Here is an 18,501-nt window from a genome sequence, read left to right on the forward strand (position 1 = left end):
TCATGCCAAGAGGTTACTAACCAGGTGGCAGATCACACTGGTACCCTTCGTCAAGCCTCACTCACTTGACTTAGGCTTAACCCGTGTGAACCCTGCTACATGTTCCATGGCGACTCCTATCTGGAGTTCGTCTGGCTGTCCTGCCGGCCGGCCGGCCCGGGCGAGTCGTGCGTGGTCACCGGGCCGAGCACGCGAGGCAGCGTGTCGGGCCGGGTGCTGCCGCTGGCCCGGCGCCTGGACGCGCGCCACCTGTACGTGACCGACGAGTACCTGATGACGCAGTTCATCCGGGCCAATCCCGAGGACCGGTCGTTGAATTATGTGTGGATCCCGGCGTCGGACTTGCTGCCCCTGCCGGGGGGGTGGATCTTGCAGGTGACCGACAAGGTGCGCGTCAGCGCCGGGCCGATGGGCCTGCTGTTCCACGATGAGCCGCGGTGGATGCCCGACGGCATTCACGGGGCCATGGTGCCGGAGGGGTCGTCCGGCGTCAAGTACCGCGGGATCCTCCTCCCCCGAGGGGCCGAGGCAGGCCCCGGCCAGGAGGCGGACCCCCCGGCCGGGGAGCTGTTCCTGGTGGAGGACATGTGGTCGGCCGCGTGGGATGTCATCCATGTGGCGGGCGGGGTGCCGCCGACCGGGCATGCGCGGTCGCGAGCGGCCGGCACGCGGCAGCACCGGCTCGGCATGCTGCCCCAGGCGCCGCGGCTCGGGCCGGAGGAGCCGCCGCGATCCCGGGTCTTCGGGGTCCGGCTGGCCGGCGGATCGCCCGAGTACCCCAGCGCGCTGGTGCTGCTGTCGAAGAAGTACATCGGCATGTCGGTGCTGTGGTGCCGGCCGGGCGGCCGGGCGGCGTGCGTTCTCCTGCCGGCCACCTTCGCCGACTTGCCGGAGGAGCTCCAGCTCGACGAGCAGGCACCGCTGTGGGTGGAGCCGGTGGTGCACACCCCGGCGCGGGGAACAGTCCATGGGGCCGGCCTGCTGGCCACCCTGCTGACCTATTCCCCGGGGGCCGGGCTGGTGTATGTCACCTTGCGGGTGCCCTGCCCGCCGGGGACCGCCGGGCTGTACTGCCTGCCCTGCCACTCGGAGTGTGTGGAATGCTGGGCCCCCGGCGACTCGGCCGCATGCACGCAATGCCCCCCGGGGAAGCTGCTGGCCCTTGGGGGGGGCCTGTGCGGGGACACCTGCGCCGGGGACGCCATGCCCGGGCAGGGGCCCGCCCAGGGCACCTGTGTGGCCTGCTTGCCGGGCACGGCCGGCAGCGGCTGTGGCCCTTGTGACCCGACATGCCTCGAGTGCTCGGCCCCCGGGGACCCGTATGCCTGCACAAGCTGCCCGCCGGGGCGGCTGATGTCGGCCAGCACCGGGGCATGCCTGCTTGACTGCTCCCGGGGGACCATGCCGGGCATCGGCCTGGCGGCGGGCACGTGCGTTTCGTGTCCGGCCACCTGCCGAGCCGCCCGCTGATGCGGCTCCCGGCTCTCGGGGCACGCATGCATTCGCCCTGGCCGGGGCACGGCGACGCACTTGACGGGTCCGTCGCTGGTGGCTGGGCATCGGGCGGTCGCGGTGGCTTTCCCTGTCCCTGTCTCGCCGGCTGGGCTCACGCTCGCTTATGGGGGGGGGCCGGGCATCGGGCCCACGCCCGGGCCCAGGGTGTTCGGGCAGCAATACACAACTGTCGGCCCGTGACAAAGGTAGCTCTGTAGGGCAAGAACCCGGGGGGGGGGGGCCGGGTGGCACATTGGTCAGCGTGCCCCCTCACGGCCCGCGGTAAGGCCCACGGTTGTGTGGCCGCTGGCTTGCATATCGGCCAGCCTCCGGTCGATCGATCCCGGTACCCGGGGCATGGGGCTCGGTACATTCCGGCGGGGGCCCAGTTGGGTTTTCCTCCCGGCAGCCATGGGTCGGCAAGTGGCTTTTTTCGCGCCGGCGCAGGCTCACCTCCACTCGTCAAGGCCGCTGCAGCGGCGGGCCCTGGGCGGGCATCAGCCGGGCCCGGCCACAAGAAGGGTAGGCCCGTTGCCGTGGGGGGACCCGGCACCCAGCGCACTCCTGGCAAAGAGGGGCAGGAGCATGGGAGGCAGCGTGTGGCCACCATCCGGTCCGGCTCCGAAAGATGATCCAGCGAGGAGGGGCCGTTTTTGGGCGTGTGTTTATTTTCCCGTCGAGTGGGCCGAAAGGGAAACCCGGATGCCTGCCGAGCTTTGGCGCCCGGCAGGCGGTCTCCGACGCAGGCGTGACCCTTCGCCTGGCGGCACAGGCTCGCCAACCGCCGGGTCGCCGATTCGCGTGCGAGGATGCCGGCGGCGCGTGGCAACCGACCGTGGGAGGCGACTCGGCGATCGCATGCATCCATCGGGGCGCGCTGGTGCCGGCCGGAGCCGCGGCCTATGTTTGATGCATGGCCAGGGAGGACGAGTCGGTCCGTGTGCAAGGGAGGTCCTCGGCCCCGGTTGTCCGGAGGTCGCATGGGCTGGCGGCCGACACACCGCCGTGCGGGGGTGCTTCTGACGGAGGAGGTGCCATGCCGTGTGACCCGCCCACCGGCCGGGCTCGCACACACGCACACATCTGATGAGGCCCTGCCAGTGGAGACATAGCGGGGTGCTCCCTGCCGGTCGCGGGTAAACAGCCTGCCACCGCTCGAGGGAGGCGGCGTGGGCCGGGAGCCCCGCTGCCTCGCTGCGGCGCGGGAGGGGCTTGTGCATGATCCCACGCCGGGAGCCAGTCGGTTTTCTTGTCAAGAAAGACGGGCAAATGAGCATGTGGATGCATTTGCCGCGGGTCAGAGGCTTGCTCGGGGGGGGGGGGGGGGGTGGGGGGTTATGGGACCCGGGAAAGGGGGCCCGGATTGGGGCGTGGGACAGGGGATGGCATGGGTCAGCGAGGTCGGTCGGGTGGCGTGCCTGCGGGTGAAGTGTCTTGCCGGGCGATGAGGGGCGGATGGCCCGGGGCTGGCCCCGGCGCGCGGAGATAGGGCCCCTCGTCAGGGGGCGCCCCTCGATGGGGGCTCACCGTGGGGGGGAGCTCGGGGAGCTCCGGCACTAGGGGCTCGCAGTGCCAAAAGGACACACGCCCTCGACCATACTTAGGGTGAGGCCGCGGGGATGAAAAAAACCCGTGGCGCCTGCGGGTGGCGAGGGCAAGCTCGCACACGATGCTGGTGGAGGGCGGCATGGTGGGCGGGGGGGCCTCTCATGGGGGACGACGTTCGGCGCCGATGGCCCACCGAGGCTGTGCTTGTCGGGCATGAGACAGCTCTCGGCCGGATGCGAGGGGCTCGCTGCTTCGAAGAGTGACCAGGAGCCGGACATGTGGGTGGTGCGCCGGGGCGGACGCCACTGCGCGGCGATTCAGATGGGCACACCGGTGGCCTTCGCACTTGTGCGGAGGGGATTACGCCCTGGCACAAGGTTGGCACTGTGCCGAAGATCCTCCCCCCCCCCCCGGGCAAGAGATGTTGGTCGACGGTGCGGCCCGGGGGCCGGGCGGACGCGGGGCCTTTCCCGGGGGCCGCCACACACCCGCATCCGGCCAACGCCGGGGCATCGGCACATACAAAGGGGGACCGCAAGGCCCCGAGGCCCGGGTGCCAAGCATGCGGGTGGGTGCCCGAGGTCGTGTCCTGGATGGACGGCCTGCCGGGCAGGCTTCGATGCCCGGTAGGCACGGCTCCAGTCGATGATTGACCGGCGATGGGCAGGGAAAGGCCGCAGCTGCAGGGGCTCGGGGGCACAGCCTGGCTGGGCGGCTTGGGCGAAGGCCGATCCGCAAGATCCAAGATCCCTTGGCCGAGGGAAGGATGCTGAGGAGCCACCAAGACCGGGGCCAATGTTGTTGCCGGTGACGGCCCCCCGGGCATGACCTGGCGACCCCATGGCAAGGGAATAATAATCGCCCGGGCGACGAGCTCCCCATCTCCGGGTATATGGGCACGATCTTGGCCTCTTTGGCCCTGAGGGGGTGCGAGGAGGCCTGGGTGGGCGGCTGGGGAGGGCTGCACATCCCCGGCCGCGGGCGCTCGCCGGAGGGCACCCGGAGGCTGGGCTCCCGTTCGAGAGGCAGGGCGCGGACGCGCCGCGGCGAGGGCTGGGTCATCGAGTCCCCAGGGCGGTGTCCTGCAACTGGGGGCACCGCATCGGTGGGTGCCGGGCACAGCGTGCACCGTGCGCCGGGACATGGCTGCAAAGCGTCGACCGGCAGCCCGCGGAGCGCGGCCCCGGCCCCGTATGCCGAAGGAAGCCCGCAGACTGGCAGGCAGCCGGAGCCCGGCTTCTAGAATGCCGGTCAGGAGCCCTTCCAGCCGCAAGCACTCACCCACAGGCAGCGTACCCTTGTGGGAGGGGGGGGGGGGCTTTGTCGATCGGGGAGGTGAGAGGGGGGGGGACGCATGCGCGGAAGGGATCGGGTCCTGTGACAGCGACAATGAAAGAAGCATGCAAGCAATGCAACAAACCGACATATGCCGGGGTCCACGAGGGGCGGGGGGCGGGGGGCATCCATCCGGCATGCAGGCGCCGGGGATCACGGAGGCCGGTGCTCGAGCTGCCACATGGGTGGCTGGCTGTGTCGCCCGAAGGTGCGGTGCCAGCCCGGGAGCATGTCCGATCCCGGCGGGCCGTGGTGGGGGCAATGTGCACCTTGTTTCAAGCATCCCAACATGGTCAGGACACTCGGGATGGGGGAAGGGCGATGCCGCCCTCGGGGCCCGATCGCCAGGCCAGGCTTGATACGGAGGGGGGGAAGTTGGGGAAATGCCCGGAAAAAGGCCCTCCCCCCGACGGCGCGCCTCCTAGTTGGGGGTCCATGCTCGGGGCAGATGCCCGGGGGCTCCTCGTCCGGCCTCGCGCGGGATCGAATGCAGCCGGTTGCCGGGCGTCTTGCCTGCTGGATGCCTCGTCGGCCCGGGCCGGGGGCCCACAAGAAACCGGGTGTGCGCGAGGGTGGATCCCGGCAGCCCGTCGTCCAAGAGGGTCGCCCATGGGGAAGACAGCCACCATGTAGACTTGGCGCGAGAGCGGTGATTTCCGCGAGCCCGGCCCCTGTGCTCCGCTGTCCTGGACACTGGGTGTGGGATGGGCCCAGGGCCGATCGTGGGCTTGCCCGGTTGGGAGGACGACCGGCCGTGGGTGTGATCGTGTCCGACATGTGGCACTTCGGGGGGTGGGCCCGCATGAGCACGCACATGGGCAGGAATGCCGAGCCGTGCGCCCTCGCGGGCCCCGCCGGTCGGCCCGTGGTTCAGCAACGCGGGGAACCCCCTTCGGGGCCTCTCATCCGCTCGGCACCGGGCGTCGGTGAATCGGCTCAAGTGCGGCGCCCAGCCCGACACCCCTGCCGGCGGAGGGGCCTCGGAGGGCTTCTTCCTGCAGACCAGTGCTCGGCCCGAACAGCCCTGCCACCACCCGGCTACTGAGTGGCCCGGCTGGGGTGGTGTTCGCCCGCCGGGGCCAGCCCTCTCCCCCGGGCAAGTGCTTTTTCGCATGCGGCCAGCCGGCAACTCTGTCTCGGGGCGGGCGGGCGGACGGGCGAGCGGCTTTGCTGCCACTGGGCTCGGAGACAATGGGGTGCCTGCAAGGTGGCGGACATTTTTATTGTGCCAAGAAGAGCGAGTCAAGGAAAGAACCGCCAGCAGGCGGCCTGAGATGTCCATGGCCGGGGCAGGCCGAGCGGGGGGGGGGGGATCTCGACAAGCGTCAGTGCCCCGCCAGGCGGGCCAGGTCGGCCGCCACATCGGCGGCGCTCGGGCGGGCTCGGGGATCCCCCACCCATGCCTTTTCATAGACACGGCGGAAGTCGGGCAGCCATGCCGGCGGGTGGTCCTCGTGGGCGAGCAGGTGAGCTGGGACCACGGCATCCGGGCGCGTGCCTCCGATGACGGCGTGGGTGATTTCGTCGGCCTCGGCACCTGGAGAGCAACACAGGCAAGCGTGAGACGGGGTGCGGGAGGGGGGCGCGCGGCGGGCCCGGGGAGGGGGCATGGTGGGCATGGCGGGCAAAGGGGCGCCAATCGAGGGACGAACGCACCGCTCCATGGCTGAACCGGCGCCAGGAGGCTGTAGAGCAGCACCCCGAGGGAGAAAATGTCCACCTTCAGCTGGGACGCGATGTCATCCTCGGCCGGGGCCAGGGCAAAGGGGACGCCGCGCAGCCGGGCCAGCGTCTCCGGCGGGGCGAAGGGCACACTGCCGGCGGCCACATTGCCGAGGGTGGGGATGACGGAGAACCGATTGAGCACGAGCGCCACGCCGAAGTCCCCGATGACCGGGCGCAGGTGGCTCGGGTTCTCGGGGTCCGGCTGGAGGAAGATATTGCCCGGCTTGAGGTCCTTGTGGGCGATGCCGCGGGCGTGGATGAAGGCCACCCCGGCGGCTGGGTCGAGCGGGTCAGTGGTGGCCCGGGTGCGGCGGACGCGCATGACAGGGGGCAGGAGAGGCGGGGGGGGGGGGGGGGGGGGGGGGGGGGGGGGGGGGGGGGGGGGGGGGGGGGGGGGGGGGGGGGGGGGCGCACCGATGTCCGCGGCCAGGCGCAGGGCCTGGGCGTGGCCGAAGGCCGACGGCCAGAGCAAGTCCTCCAAATCGCCCGGGTAGTGCGGCATGATGAGCGCCCGCGTGGGGGCGGCCGTGTAGCCGAGCATGCGGCATACGAAGGGGCACCCGCCGTCCGCCAGGAGGATGCTGCAGAGGGTTGCCGGGCGAGTGAAAGGTGGCAATGACGCGGGTCGGGTGCGTGTTGGATGGGGCAACATGAGTGAGTGTGTATCTGTGTGTGTGTGTGTGTGTGTATCTGTGTGTGCGTGTGTGCGTGTGTGCGTGCGTGCGCGTGTGTGCGTGTGTGGGTGTGCGAGGTTCAATGGCACGCACCCGAGGATGGCGATTTCCTGGTCCAGTAGCGGTTCAAATTGCGTGCGAAAGGGCAAGTCTGAAATCCGAGGGCGCGGACGGGAGGGGGGGGGGGCGAGGCGAGAGCATTGTCAGTGCATGGGCTCCACCAGAGGAGGCGGCTTGCCCTGTGTGGCTTGGGGCTGTCGCCGGCTTCGACCGGGGCTTCTCTTGGCTGGCGGTGCGGTCACGCACCGGGGGGGACCATCTTGACGGCCCCCTCCGAGCCGCCGGCGAGGGTGCACAAGTCGGCACGGAGGAGCGTGCACGGCAGCACCACGGCCTGGGCGCCGCGGCCGAGCTCCTTGCGGGTATGCTCGATGCGGTAGTCGAATTCCGGGCTCAGGGTCAGGTGCCCAGGCAGGGAGAGCTCTGCAAGGGGGCATGGGGGGCAGGTCCGCGGGGGAGGTGAGTTCATTGGCAAGTTCCGGCACGAGCGCAGGGCCAACGACCGGGCATACGCACCGACCATGGTGTTCATGACGGTCAACTCCTCCTGTGGCATGGGGTGCATGGCAGGCCCGGCGGGCCGGCCCAAAGGGGCGGCGTGGGGGGGAAGTGCCGGATCCATGCGCAAGAGGGCCGCGGCGGGGGGCGAGGGGGTCCGACCCCGGGGGCAACCCACCCGGCAAGGGGACACGCGCGTCCGATCCCCGGCGAGTAGCCCAACAGGAGTCCAGCCAAGAGGCGCTCGGTCAGTCGGGGCGGGGAAGCATACATGCGCGGTCGGACATCGAGCCCATGCGAGCGGGCGGTGCTCCGGCCGACGTACCGGATCGCCGATGCGTTGCATGGGGATGGATTCGGCCCCCTTGGCGGCCGGCTGCCAGCGACGGTGCCGCCAACACAGGAAGAGCACCAGGCCGGCCAGCATCAGGAGCAGAAGCAGCACCGCGGCCACCGGCACGACGATGTACAGGAGGAGGGAGCGCGAGCCTGGACCCATGCCGGGGAGGGGGGGCATGCCGGGGGCGGGTTAGCGGTCGGGCGTGGTGCCCCATGAAAATTCTACCAACATCGCGAGGAGCCTGCAAGTGTCGAACGTACCGGACTTCGGGCAGCCGCCGGGCAGGCCGCACCCCGGGTCCAGGCAGCCATCGGGCCCCGGGCCGGAGCACACCTCGCACGACAGGTCGCAGGCGTGGCAATTGAGCCGGTCCTTGTCCGGGGCGAACCACCCGTCGGGGCATGTGGCAATGCATGTGCGCGGCCCGGTGCCCTGGGGCAGGGCGGCGGTCGGGTGGCGGTCCGACAGGCGGATGGCCCGGAGGTCCGGCTGGCACTGGTCGCAGTCGGCCGGCGCCGCGACACACGACAGGCACCCCTCGGCGCAGGGGAGACACCGGGCGGCGGGCATGGCCTGCGAGTGCCAGCCCGCCGGGCACGCCTGCCCCGGGTCGAGGCAGACCCCGAGGCCGACCAGCAGAAAGCGATCGTCGATGCACCGGTGGCAGGCCGACGGCTCGGGCCCAGTGCATTGGGCACAGTCCGCCGGGCAGGGCTGGCAGATGTCCCCCCCGGGCGGGGTGGGGTCCGGGCGGAAGAAGCCGGCCGGGCAGGCGACCAGGCAGCCGGTGTCATGGTGGAGCACCCGGCCCGGGCGGCAGGAGGTGCAATGCTCGGGGCCGGGGCCCTCGGCGCAGGTGGCGCAGTCCGGATGGCAGGCCAGGCACCGGGCCGGGAAGAGGGCCACCGGGTACTCGCCCTCGGAGCAGCTGGTGACGCAGGTGCCGGGCTCGGTGCCGAGATGGCGGCCGGCCGGGCAGGAGGTGCAAAAGTCCGGGCCGAGCTCGCACTGGGCGCATGCCGGGTCGCATGCCAGGCACTGGGCCCCGTGCGGGAGGAAGCCCCGGCCGCATGTCGCCACGCACCCATGCGCCGGGTGCTGGACCAGGTCCCCGGTGCAGCGGGAGCATTGGTGGCTGGCGGTGCCGGTGCACTGGCGGCAGTAGGGCCCGCAGGGGGTGCAACTTTGCTCGGCATCGGGGAAGGTGCCGGCCGGGCAGGCCGCCACACAGGCGCCGGCCCACAAGCCGGGCCTGGGCGCCGCGCAGGCGGTACACTGGTCGGCCGCCGGGCCGGCGCACGCGGCGCACGTGGCGTCGCAGGGGACACAGGTGCCCGACAGCGAGGCGGTGCCCGGCGGGCAGGCGGCCAGACAGCGGCTCTGGTGGAAGACATCCGTTCGGCGGCAATGCTGGCACTGGTCGGGCCCGGGCCCGGAGCAGGTCAGGCATGAGGCATCGCACGCGTGGCACGCCTGGCCCTCCGGGAAGAACCCATGCAGGGGGCAGGCGTCGCGGCAGAACCCCCGGTCCAGGAGGAAGCCCGCCGGGCAGGCGGTGCAGGCATTGGCCCGGTGGCCGGAGCACTGGGCACAGGTGGCGTGGCAGGGCAGGCAGCCCCCGTCATCCGGGTGGGGGTAGGTGCCGGGCGGGCAGGCATCGGCACACTGGCCGGCTGGGGTGAGGCTCCAGCCGGGCAGGCACATGAGGCACTGGTTGGCATTGGTCGGGTCGCATGCCTGGCAGCCGGGGACATTGCACGGGCAGTCGGGACAGTCGGCCGGCAGGCAGGTCCCCTCCGGCTGGAGCAGCCAGCCCTCCGGGCAGGAGGTGCAATCGGCGGCCAGCGGCCCGGAGCATGTGGCACACCGCCCGGCGCATGGGTCGCATCCGGCCGCCTGGGGGAAGGTCCCCTCCGGGCAGCTGGCCAGGCACATGGTCCCCTGGAGCAGGAGCCCCGGGGCGCAGGCGAGGCACTCGTGCTCGGCCGGGCCATGGCACGCGGCGCAGGAGGCATGGCACTGGATGCACTGCTGGCCGGAGGGGCCGACTTGCAGGTGGCCGGCGCAGGCGCGGCACATGGCACCCGGGTCGGCGGTCACGCAGGACAGGCAGTCGGCCTCGGCGCAGGGCAGGCAGCGGGCATCGCCGGGGGCACTGGCCGGCCCGGTGCCCTCGGGGCAGGCGCGCACACATTCGCCGGCCGGGCTGAGCAGCCAGCCGGCGGCGCAGGCGATGCACTGGTCGGGCCCGGGGCCGGTGCACCCGGCGCAGGCCATGTCGCAGGAGCGGCAGGGCCCGGGCAGGCCGCCCGGGAGGAAGCGATTCCCCAGGCAGGCGGTGCATTGCGAGGTGGCCGGGCCGTTGCAGGTGTGGCAGGTGGCCGCGCAGACATCGCACCGGCGCCCGTCGGCCGAGGGGGCGAAGCCCGCGGCGCAGCTGGCCACGCAGATGCCGGCCTGGAGGCGCATGCCCGGCGGGCAGTCGCCACATAGCCCGGGCCGGGCGGCCGAGCAGGCGGCGCAGGTCCCGTGGCAGGAATCGCACCGGGCCGGGGTGGCCCGCAGGCCGGTCTGCTCGTCGGCCACGGGCAGCAGCCCCGGCTGACAGCCGCACGCCGAGGCCCCGGCCTGCATGCCGCTGGGGCAGACACAGTCGTCGGTGCCGCGCTCCGGCTCGGCATGCTCGATGCACTGGCAGGAGCCGGTGGTGGGGTTGAGCATGCGCCCGGCCCCGGTGCACCGGCAGCCATGGCCCAGGGAATCGAGCTCGGCCCCGGGCGGGCAAGAGGCGTCGGCCACATCGCCGCGGCTGAAGACCGTCAGGGTGCCCGGGGCGCCGGGCTCGGCCGGGGCCTCCATCTGCACGATATCCAGCAGGCCATCCTGGTCGACGTCGGCCAGGAAGACGGTCGGCCGGGCGGCCACCATGGCGGCCGAGGGGCCTTGGGCATGGGCCTGCCCCGGCAGGAGGACCACCCGGCGGAAGGACGTGTGAAGGATGTCCTGGGCGATGTAGGCCACCAGGCGCCCGGAGAGCGGGTAGTGCAGGACAAAGTCCAAGATCCCATCGTCATCCACGTGCAGCGCCTGGAGGACCACATCCTCGGAGATGGGCTCCCGCTCGAGCACGCGCAGGGGACACTCATAGGTCGGGCGGCCGGCGTGGCCGGGGGGGGCTTCTTCGTCGCCGCCGCCGGTGCTGCCGCTGGGGCCGCTGGCGGAGCTGGCCGCCGGTGACAGCGGCAGGCTGAGGCAATTTTCGCTGCGAATGCACCCCACGTCCATGAGGACAATGCTGTCGGGGAGACCGTCGGCCCGGACGAGGGCCACATTGTCCCAGTGGTCCTCGTTGCCGAGCGTGAGGACGGTATTGGTGATGTGGCGGTCCGAGGGGTGGAGCAGCCACAGGCACGGGGCATAGGGGCCGAGGATGATGGCCGGCCCATCGTCCGGGTGGCCCGGGGCCAGATCGCGCAGCGAGTGCACCAGGAGCAAGTCCCTTCCATGGTCGCGGTAGCCGGTGGCCGGCCCGGGGGAGGGCCAATGCCAGGGCAGGCCGCCCGGCCCGGCCGGGGGGGATAGCTCCAGCAGGAGCAGGTCACAGAGTTGGAAGGGCCCTTGCGCAAGGGGCAAATAGGACCGCGGCAGCAGGAGCACCTCCTGGCGCCGGCCCGGGGCCGGAACATGCACCAGGCGCAGGCCGTAGTCGCCCAGGCCGCCGGCCAGCGAGGCGCCATCCAGGAAGGCCTCCTCCTCCGGGTAGGGCAGGGCGAAGTAGGAGAAGGAGCAAGAGGCCATGGCCTGGGTGGGGGTGCTCATCTCCGAGTGGGCCGCGATGTCGGCCATGACCAAGTGCGACTGGGGCTCCACCAGCCGGGCATGGATGTCACACACCTGGGGGGGGGGCTTGTCGGCCAGGATGGAGGGCGCCGGCGGCCGGCCGGGTCGAAGCTCCCACACCAAGATCGTGCGGGCGCCCCGGTGGGTGACAAGCTGCTTGGCCAGCCCCGGGGGGAGGGCCGAAGCCTGGGCCGAGGCCGATGTGGCGGCGAGTGCCTCGGGCGGGGGCCGCGACACGGCCTCGAACCATGGCCGGGGGGCCGGTATCGCCGGGCGCGCCGGGATGGCCCCCGCCGGGATGGTGTCCCAAGTCTCGGGGACCGATGCGCCAGAGGCCTGGGCGGTGATGGCACGCTCGCCGGAATGGCCCGGCTCCGGGAACCGATGGGCCGGGGCTCGCGCGTCCGAGCCATGAGGCCCGACGGATTCGAGGCGGACGGTCCAGCCCGTGCAATAGTCGCGCATGCCCTGGAGCACATGGCCGGGGCGCATGGCAGCCGGGGCGGTCGGCTGGCCGTCCGGGTGGAAGTCGGCCGCCGGCAGGAACCACTGCTCGGCGACGCCGGCCTCGGGCGCACGGGCCAGATGGAGATATTGCCCGGGGCCGAACATGGGGGCCACATGGTGGCCGGGCGAGGACCGGATCGCCCGCAGGGGGGACACCTGCACCGGGACCATGGCGGCCCAGGCCGGATGAACCGGCACCCGATGGGCCGGCAGCCAACTGTCCGCCAGGGTGGCGGCCTGGCACCGGGCGGCGGCCAGGATGACGGCATCCGGCCGGTCGCACTGGCGGGCACATTGGCCGGCTTCGGTCACCAGGAACCCCGGGGCACAGGACACACACCGGTGGGCCAGGCATTGCAGGCAGTGGTCGGGCGTGCATGCCGGGCATTCGCCCGGGGGGCTTTCCTCGCCTCCGTGGCCGATGCACAGGCTGCACGGCTCGAGGCCGGTCAAATCGGAGTGGTCGAAGATCGGCGGGCATTGGCAGAAGGCCCGGGCGCCCAGTTGGGTGGGCAGCTTCGGGCACAAGCTCCAAGCATGGGGGCCCTCGGGCCGGGGGTCGACCGACTGAGGGCAGACATCGGTCTCGAGCCAGGCGTCGGGCGACCGGCACTGGCCGTCGGCCCCGCAGCCGCAGCCATTTTCCGGGGTCCCCTCGCGGAAGAGGGTCCCCCTGCCGGTGTGGTGGTTGATGAGGGCCACCTCCGACCGGCCATCCAGCTCCACATCCAGGACCACCAAGTCCACCGGGGCCCACTCGAAGGGCAGGAAGTTGGCCCACCGGGTGACGGCCGGCTGATGGGTGACGGTGAGGGCGTGGGTGCCGGGGTGCTGGTCGAAGGCCAGGTGCACCACGTGCAGCCAGTTGCCGGTCCACAGGAAGAGCCGCGCCCGGCCGGGCTCCATGGTCCGGGGGTCGACCGCGGCCGCCAGCCGGTCGGTGCCTTGGCGACCGGAGTGCAGGTCGCCCAAGGTCAGCACCGGCAAGGGGGCGCGGAAGTCCGGGCGGAAATCGCGCCCGGTGGCCGTGTTCCGGAGGAGGAACAGCACCTCCAGCGAGGAGGGCCCCGGGGAGTGGGGGATCAGGAGCAGCGGCGGCCGCGTGGTGCCGGCCCCCGGGAGCAGGGGGACCAGGCGTCCGCATGGGAGCGCCGGCAGGAGGACCCTCCCATCCAGCTCCGAGCTGGTGATCATCGGGTGGCTAAAGGCCTTCGGGTACCAAATGAGCTGGCAACCAGCCTCCGGCGTGGCCAGGTAGGGGTCAAGACTGACCAGGGCCAGCAGGGTCTCAATGCCGAAGTCATTGTCCACGGCATGCCAGAGGGCCGAGTGAATGGCCTCGGTGGCGATGCGCTGCGAGCCGAAGGAGGGCCCTGACACCGCATGGAGCATGGGGGTCCCGGGGCCGGCCGGGCTGCCGGAAGTCCGGCCGACGGACACATGTGCCGGCTCGTGAATGGGCGCCATCCGGGCCCCATGCTCATGGCACATGCGGGCGCTGAGGGGATTGCCCCAGTCGCACAGGAAGACCGAGCTCCCGAGGGCGGTGGCCAGGGCCGGGTTGCCGTACTTGGCAATGGGCCGGGTGGCGGCGATGCTGTCGGCGGTCGAGATGGAGGAGTAGACCCCCCGGCGGGGGCCTTCCCGGAAGGACACCAGGCCTTGGATGAATCCGTTGTTGAGGAAGCCGATCCCCTCGGCCGAGGGCCGACTGCGCAAGTGCAGCATGCTGCGCTGCTGGGCCTCGACAAGGTCCAGCAACTTGTCCGAGTAGGTGCCAGTCCAAAGGGCGACCACCGGCCGGCGGCACTCTTCGGGCGCCATGTGGCCGGGGCAGGCGTCGAAGCCGAAAGACCCCTCCAGGAGGGCCTCGTAAAAGGGCCGCGTGGGGGGGGCGCGCACGATCGTGACATCGGGCCCGGGCTCCGCAACGCAGGCGCCATTTCGCAGGGGCCCATTCTCCGGGCATGACAAGCACTCGAGGGGACCGGGCCCGGAGCAGGTTTCGCAGGACCCGTCGCAGGGCTGGCACTCTCGCACTTCGGGCAGGGCAGGCCCCGTGGGAAAGTCGGCAGCCCCGGGGGTGGGGGTGGTGGGGGGGGGGGGCGGTCGGCCGGTGAGCCCGACCAAGGGGTGCCAGGCGCAAGCCACAGGGCCCCGGGGGCGGCCATGCGGAGGCCATTTGAGGTAAGGAGGCGTTCGGCAAGTCGAAGACACAGGCGGAGGGGGGGGGGGTGTCAGTGGCGGCCGGGGCCATGGCATGTGCTTAGCAGGGCGGGAGGAAGGCGTCAAGGAGGTCCGGATGCATGACGCAGGGACATGGCCCGGGGTGCCCCTTGCGCCAGGACCATGATCGAGTGATTCCCGGGAGGCGGGGCCGCAAGGGCAGCAGCCACCAGGCGCACCGTCGGCCCGGAAGAAGCCCACCTCGCAGAACTCACACGGAGCAAGGTAATCCTCCAGGGCATTGGGATCGTCACATTCGCATGTGGGCGCGGCGTAGAAGTCGTCCAGGGCCGGGGCGCACCGAGCCCACGGGCCGCAGAGGCAATTCGGCGAGGCGGCCTCCAGCGACAGGAGGAGGATGCCCCCGCTGTGGGCCGAAGTAGCCATGGCCAGGTCGGGGGATCCATCGGCGTCGAAGTCCCCCACGGCGAGGTCCATCCAGCCGCCATACCGTTCGAGGGGCAACTCCGGCAGCAGGGCCCGGCCGTCGACATCGGCCAGGGAGAGGAGCAATCCCGGGCCGGGGCTCGGCCGCACCGGGCCCGGGATCAGCCACACCCGAGTGCCATGGGCCACGATGATGCTCGTGTGGTCGGGATGTACCAGCTTCGGGGCCGGGGCGGCCTTCGGCTGGCGACTGGTCTGCGGCGGCTCCAGGAGCCCCGGATCGCCGGCGGTCATGTCGGCCAGGGACACATGCACCGGGAGGGCCATGTTGGAGGACAGGAAGAAGATGATGCGCTCGGTGAGGGTGGACTCGAGGCCGGAAATGATGGCCACATCGGTGGCGAGGCCATCGGCGTCAAAGTCCCCGACGATGATTTTCCCGGCCCGGAAGCCCGACGGCAGTCGGTACAGCAGGGAGACGTCGCCCAGGGATCCGGGGCCGACCGGGCGGGCGATGTTGCTCAGCCAGTAGATGGACTCCGGGCCGTCCGGCTGCAGCGGCAGGGTGGCCACAAACACCGCGTCCACTTGACCGTCATTGTCGAGATCGGTCGGCGTCAGCAGCCGGATGTTGGCCAGGCCGAAGTTGTCCTGCTGCTCGGTGTCCTGGCCGCCGAATGCCAAGGCTCGGCTCAGGATGGCATCCTGGTGGATGGTCAAAAGTTGGGGGTCCATGCGCCGGGGATGGTGCGAGTCGAATGCGAGCATCGGCTCCCGGCCCCAGAGGGTGAAGAAGGTGGCTCCGCCGATGCCCTGCAGGATGACATCCGAGTCGACTTGCACCAGGGACTCGTACACCTGCGAGGCGGCGGGGACCTGGGTCGGCTTGAGGACCAGCGGCCCCGGGCCGTTCGGCGCAAAGGGATGCACCCCTAACAGGCAGGCCACGGACGAGGGAGGGCCCTGGAGGAAGGACACCGGGCGGTCGGCGGAGAAATCGCCCCGCTGCTTGCCCTCGGGCGAGCTTCGAACCGAGAAGTAGGTGTCGGCGAAGTGGATGTCATCGAAGGAGTCCCGGCCGCCGATGGCCATATAGCGCTGGGAGAAGAAGTCGCAAAACCGGAGCTCGGAATCCAGGTTGGGGGACCTTGTGCTGGGCAGGTAGTGGACGGTGCGGAACGATGGGACCGATGATGCCCTTGCACCAGGGCCGTCTGGCGGCCCAAGGAGCAGCAGCAGCAGCAGCAGCAGCAGGAGCAGCAGCAGCGGCAGCAACGGCCGCGGCCTCAGGCCCCGCGGAATCCGGAATGGACAGGGGCCGGCCCCGGTGGCTGACATGCTGATGCCGGACGATCGGGGTCCCGGTGTGTGGAGGGGCTCCAAAGGGGGGGGGGCGAGGGGGCGAGTGCAAGGCAAGGGCAGCAAGGGGAGGGGGAGGCGACGGGGAGGGCCGAGGCGTTGGGCGACCGTAGAGACCAGACTGGCCCACACCCGGGCACGCCGGCGGGAGGGTGGATTATATAGCCGCGGGGCAGGAGCCAGGAAAAGTAAACAAAAATGGGAAACATTCCCAAGCATGTTTCAATGTTTGTTTGGTTCCCTCCGAGATCTTCCGGATCAGGGGGCGAGAACCCGAACGGCGGGGGGGGGGCGCGCCTCACGGGGGGCGATTCCCAGGGCCGGGAGAGGTGGGCGGGGCGCTACTAGCAGTGCTATCTGGCCGTCCCCCTCGCGCAACAAAGGCCCCGCCCGCGGACGCGGGAAGTGCCATCCTTTTCACCCAACGGCGGGGGGTCCGGGCGTACCGTTATTATGCCGGCGTCTGGCTGGCCATCACAATGTGGCGTTTGCGGATGTGCGCCGAACGCCGCGTGTCCGGCCGACCCGGCTCCCACGAATCGGCCCCTTGGTGGGGTGCTCCATTCGTCCGATGCCCGTGACTTCTGGCAGATCATATGCCCGATCGGTCTCCTGGTCTCTCTCGCGCGCCGGTGTCCGACACGGGGCTGCCCTCTCCTCCCGGTGTGGGACCGTGGCCTTTCTTTTCTTTCGGTGACCCGCCCCGGGCCCCGGGAATGGCTCTTCCTCCAGCACCACCCTCTCTTTCGCCCGGCTTTTGCCCCCCACCACCTGCATGTATGGCGGTCGTCTGTTTCCTCCCTCTTTTGAGCTCCTCCCGTCTTCGGGCTCTCCCTTGCACATTCCCCGTCTCGCGCCTTCGCTCGCCCCCACTCGGCCTCTCTCCCGGGTCCGCTGGGCTCGCCGCTGTTCCTGTCCATCCGCCGGCCCACCAATGCCTGGCAAGGAAGGCGCACACGATCCGCGGAGCTCCGGCCCCTCCCATAGCCGGCAAGCTACCAATACCAAGTGCCCCGGCGGTTGCCATCGACCTGGTGGGTTTTTGTGGGCAGGGATTCGCCCTGGGGCGGGCGGAGATGTCGGGAATTCCATCCTGCTCACGACCAGCGGTCGCCGGCAGCCGGGCAAACGGGCTCGGGCATGGCCGACGCCGATGTGCCTGTCCTCCCTGCCTCTCCGATGGGGGCACCCTCTCGCCTTCTGGACACGAACGCTGTAGCACCCCCCCCCCCTGCAGCACCACAACATTTTATGCCTCGGGGCTGTGGACCACGCCAGATACGAGCGCATGCTCCAGGCCACACGCAGATAGAGCCCCAAAGCCGTGAGGCTGCACCTCGCGCACCACTCCGAGGGCACTCCGCGCGCGTGAAAAAAGAAACAGGATGTCAGCCATCGGGAACCCAAACAGCGGCACGCGTGGCTCGCTCCGAAGATCGGCCAGCATCCGAAAGGTCGCGCGCCCGGCCGCGGGTCTGCCAGGGGAGGCGACTCACCACCGCCAGGAGGCGCGCCACAACCGTGGCCCCGAGTCTCGAGGCGGGACCGGCGGACATTCGAGCGGTGCGCGTGGCTCCGGCTTGCTGGCCCTCCGGGGCACCCGGCAAGAGGCTCCGCCTTGGTCCATGAACCCCACCGCCGCCGGGGCCGGCCAAGCGGGCCGCGCGATCGGGGCCCTCGGGCGACACCCACGAGGCGCCGACCGAAAAGTCGCCGGGCATCAGGGAGGCTGACGCGGCGCCCTGGCACCCGATCGCCTCAATGTGGGTCCGATCGAATGGCGAGCCTGAGCTGAGCGCCTCGAGGCGCTCGGCATGGGTGATCGACCGGATATGCCGGGGGACATCCAAGCACGCCAGAGGCCGGGGGAGGCCCGGCCAGGGGGCCGCCCCGGGGCAGGCCAATTCCCCACCGCCAGCGGGCAGACGGGCATTCGCCCAAACAATAGCACCCCTGAAGGATCGTTGCCATAACGGGCAGGAACGATGAATTCCGGCACGCGTGGGCGCAGGCTCTTTGTCCCTGGGGCTGGTGGGACATTCATCGAGGGGGCGCACTTCGGCCACCTCCGCCGCCCTGAGCGCATGAGGAGGGGGACGACCGGTGTGAAAATCAACTGCCAACGGTCGGGATTTACCTCCGCTGATCGGAGCGCGCGCGGCTTGCCCTTCCGGGCGGATCTGCCGGCCGCCCGGTTCCCTGGGGATGTTGTTGGTCGAAATCTCCTGACGCGGCGCCCTGCACTTGTGTGAGTCTGGCGGCTGGGCATGCTTGCAACCTGGGGCTTTTGCCGGACAAAAGGTGGGCTGCTCCTTGTTATGGGTTATGTGTATAGCCATGCACATGTTATTATGTATATATTATATCCACGTACACCCACGTACACCCACGTACGCCCGTGTGCACACCCATGTACACACATATGTATACGCATATACACGCACACACCCCGTGCGAAGGGGTGATAATGCCTCAGCATTCACTCCGGCAGGTGGTGTCGGTCCCTCA

General features: G+C 70.9%; 3 protein-coding genes across 3 annotated transcripts; 1 reads left to right on the forward strand and 2 right to left on the reverse strand.

Moving 5' to 3' along the window:
• Positions 1 to 99: 99 nt before the first annotated feature.
• On the forward strand, positions 100 to 1,470 carry H696_02535 (hypothetical protein; the record flags this gene model as incomplete). Its single annotated transcript, XM_009496440.1, has 1 exon — positions 100 to 1,470. One exon carries the CDS (start codon positions 100 to 102, stop codon positions 1,468 to 1,470), a length of 1,371 nt encoding a protein of 456 aa, XP_009494715.1.
• Positions 1,471 to 5,578: 4,108 nt separating this feature from the next.
• H696_02536 (serine/threonine protein kinase) lies at positions 5,579 to 15,972 on the reverse strand (the record flags this gene model as incomplete). Its single annotated transcript, XM_009496441.1, has 9 exons — positions 5,579 to 5,914; positions 6,034 to 6,378; positions 6,517 to 6,683; positions 6,870 to 6,927; positions 7,083 to 7,259; positions 7,353 to 7,383; positions 7,660 to 7,823; positions 7,935 to 14,060; positions 14,427 to 15,972. 9 exons carry the CDS (start codon positions 15,970 to 15,972, stop codon positions 5,703 to 5,705), a joined length of 8,826 nt encoding a protein of 2,941 aa, XP_009494716.1. The 3' UTR covers positions 5,579 to 5,702.
• A 732-nt stretch (positions 15,973 to 16,704) lies between these two features.
• Positions 16,705 to 18,501, reverse strand: H696_02537 (hypothetical protein). Its single transcript, XM_009496442.1, has one exon. It carries the CDS (start codon positions 18,336 to 18,338, stop codon positions 17,382 to 17,384), a length of 957 nt encoding a protein of 318 aa, XP_009494717.1. The 5' UTR covers positions 18,339 to 18,501; the 3' UTR covers positions 16,705 to 17,381.

The sequence above is a fragment of the Fonticula alba genome, assembly GCF_000388065.1.
Source record: "Fonticula alba strain ATCC 38817 unplaced genomic scaffold supercont2.3, whole genome shotgun sequence".
Classification (NCBI taxonomy): Eukaryota; order Rotosphaerida; family Fonticulaceae; genus Fonticula; species Fonticula alba.

Coding starts and splice junctions, on each gene's coding strand:
- H696_02537 (XM_009496442.1), bottom strand. CDS start 18,338: ATGTGCATGGCTATACACATAACCCATAACAAGGAGCAGCCCACCTTT.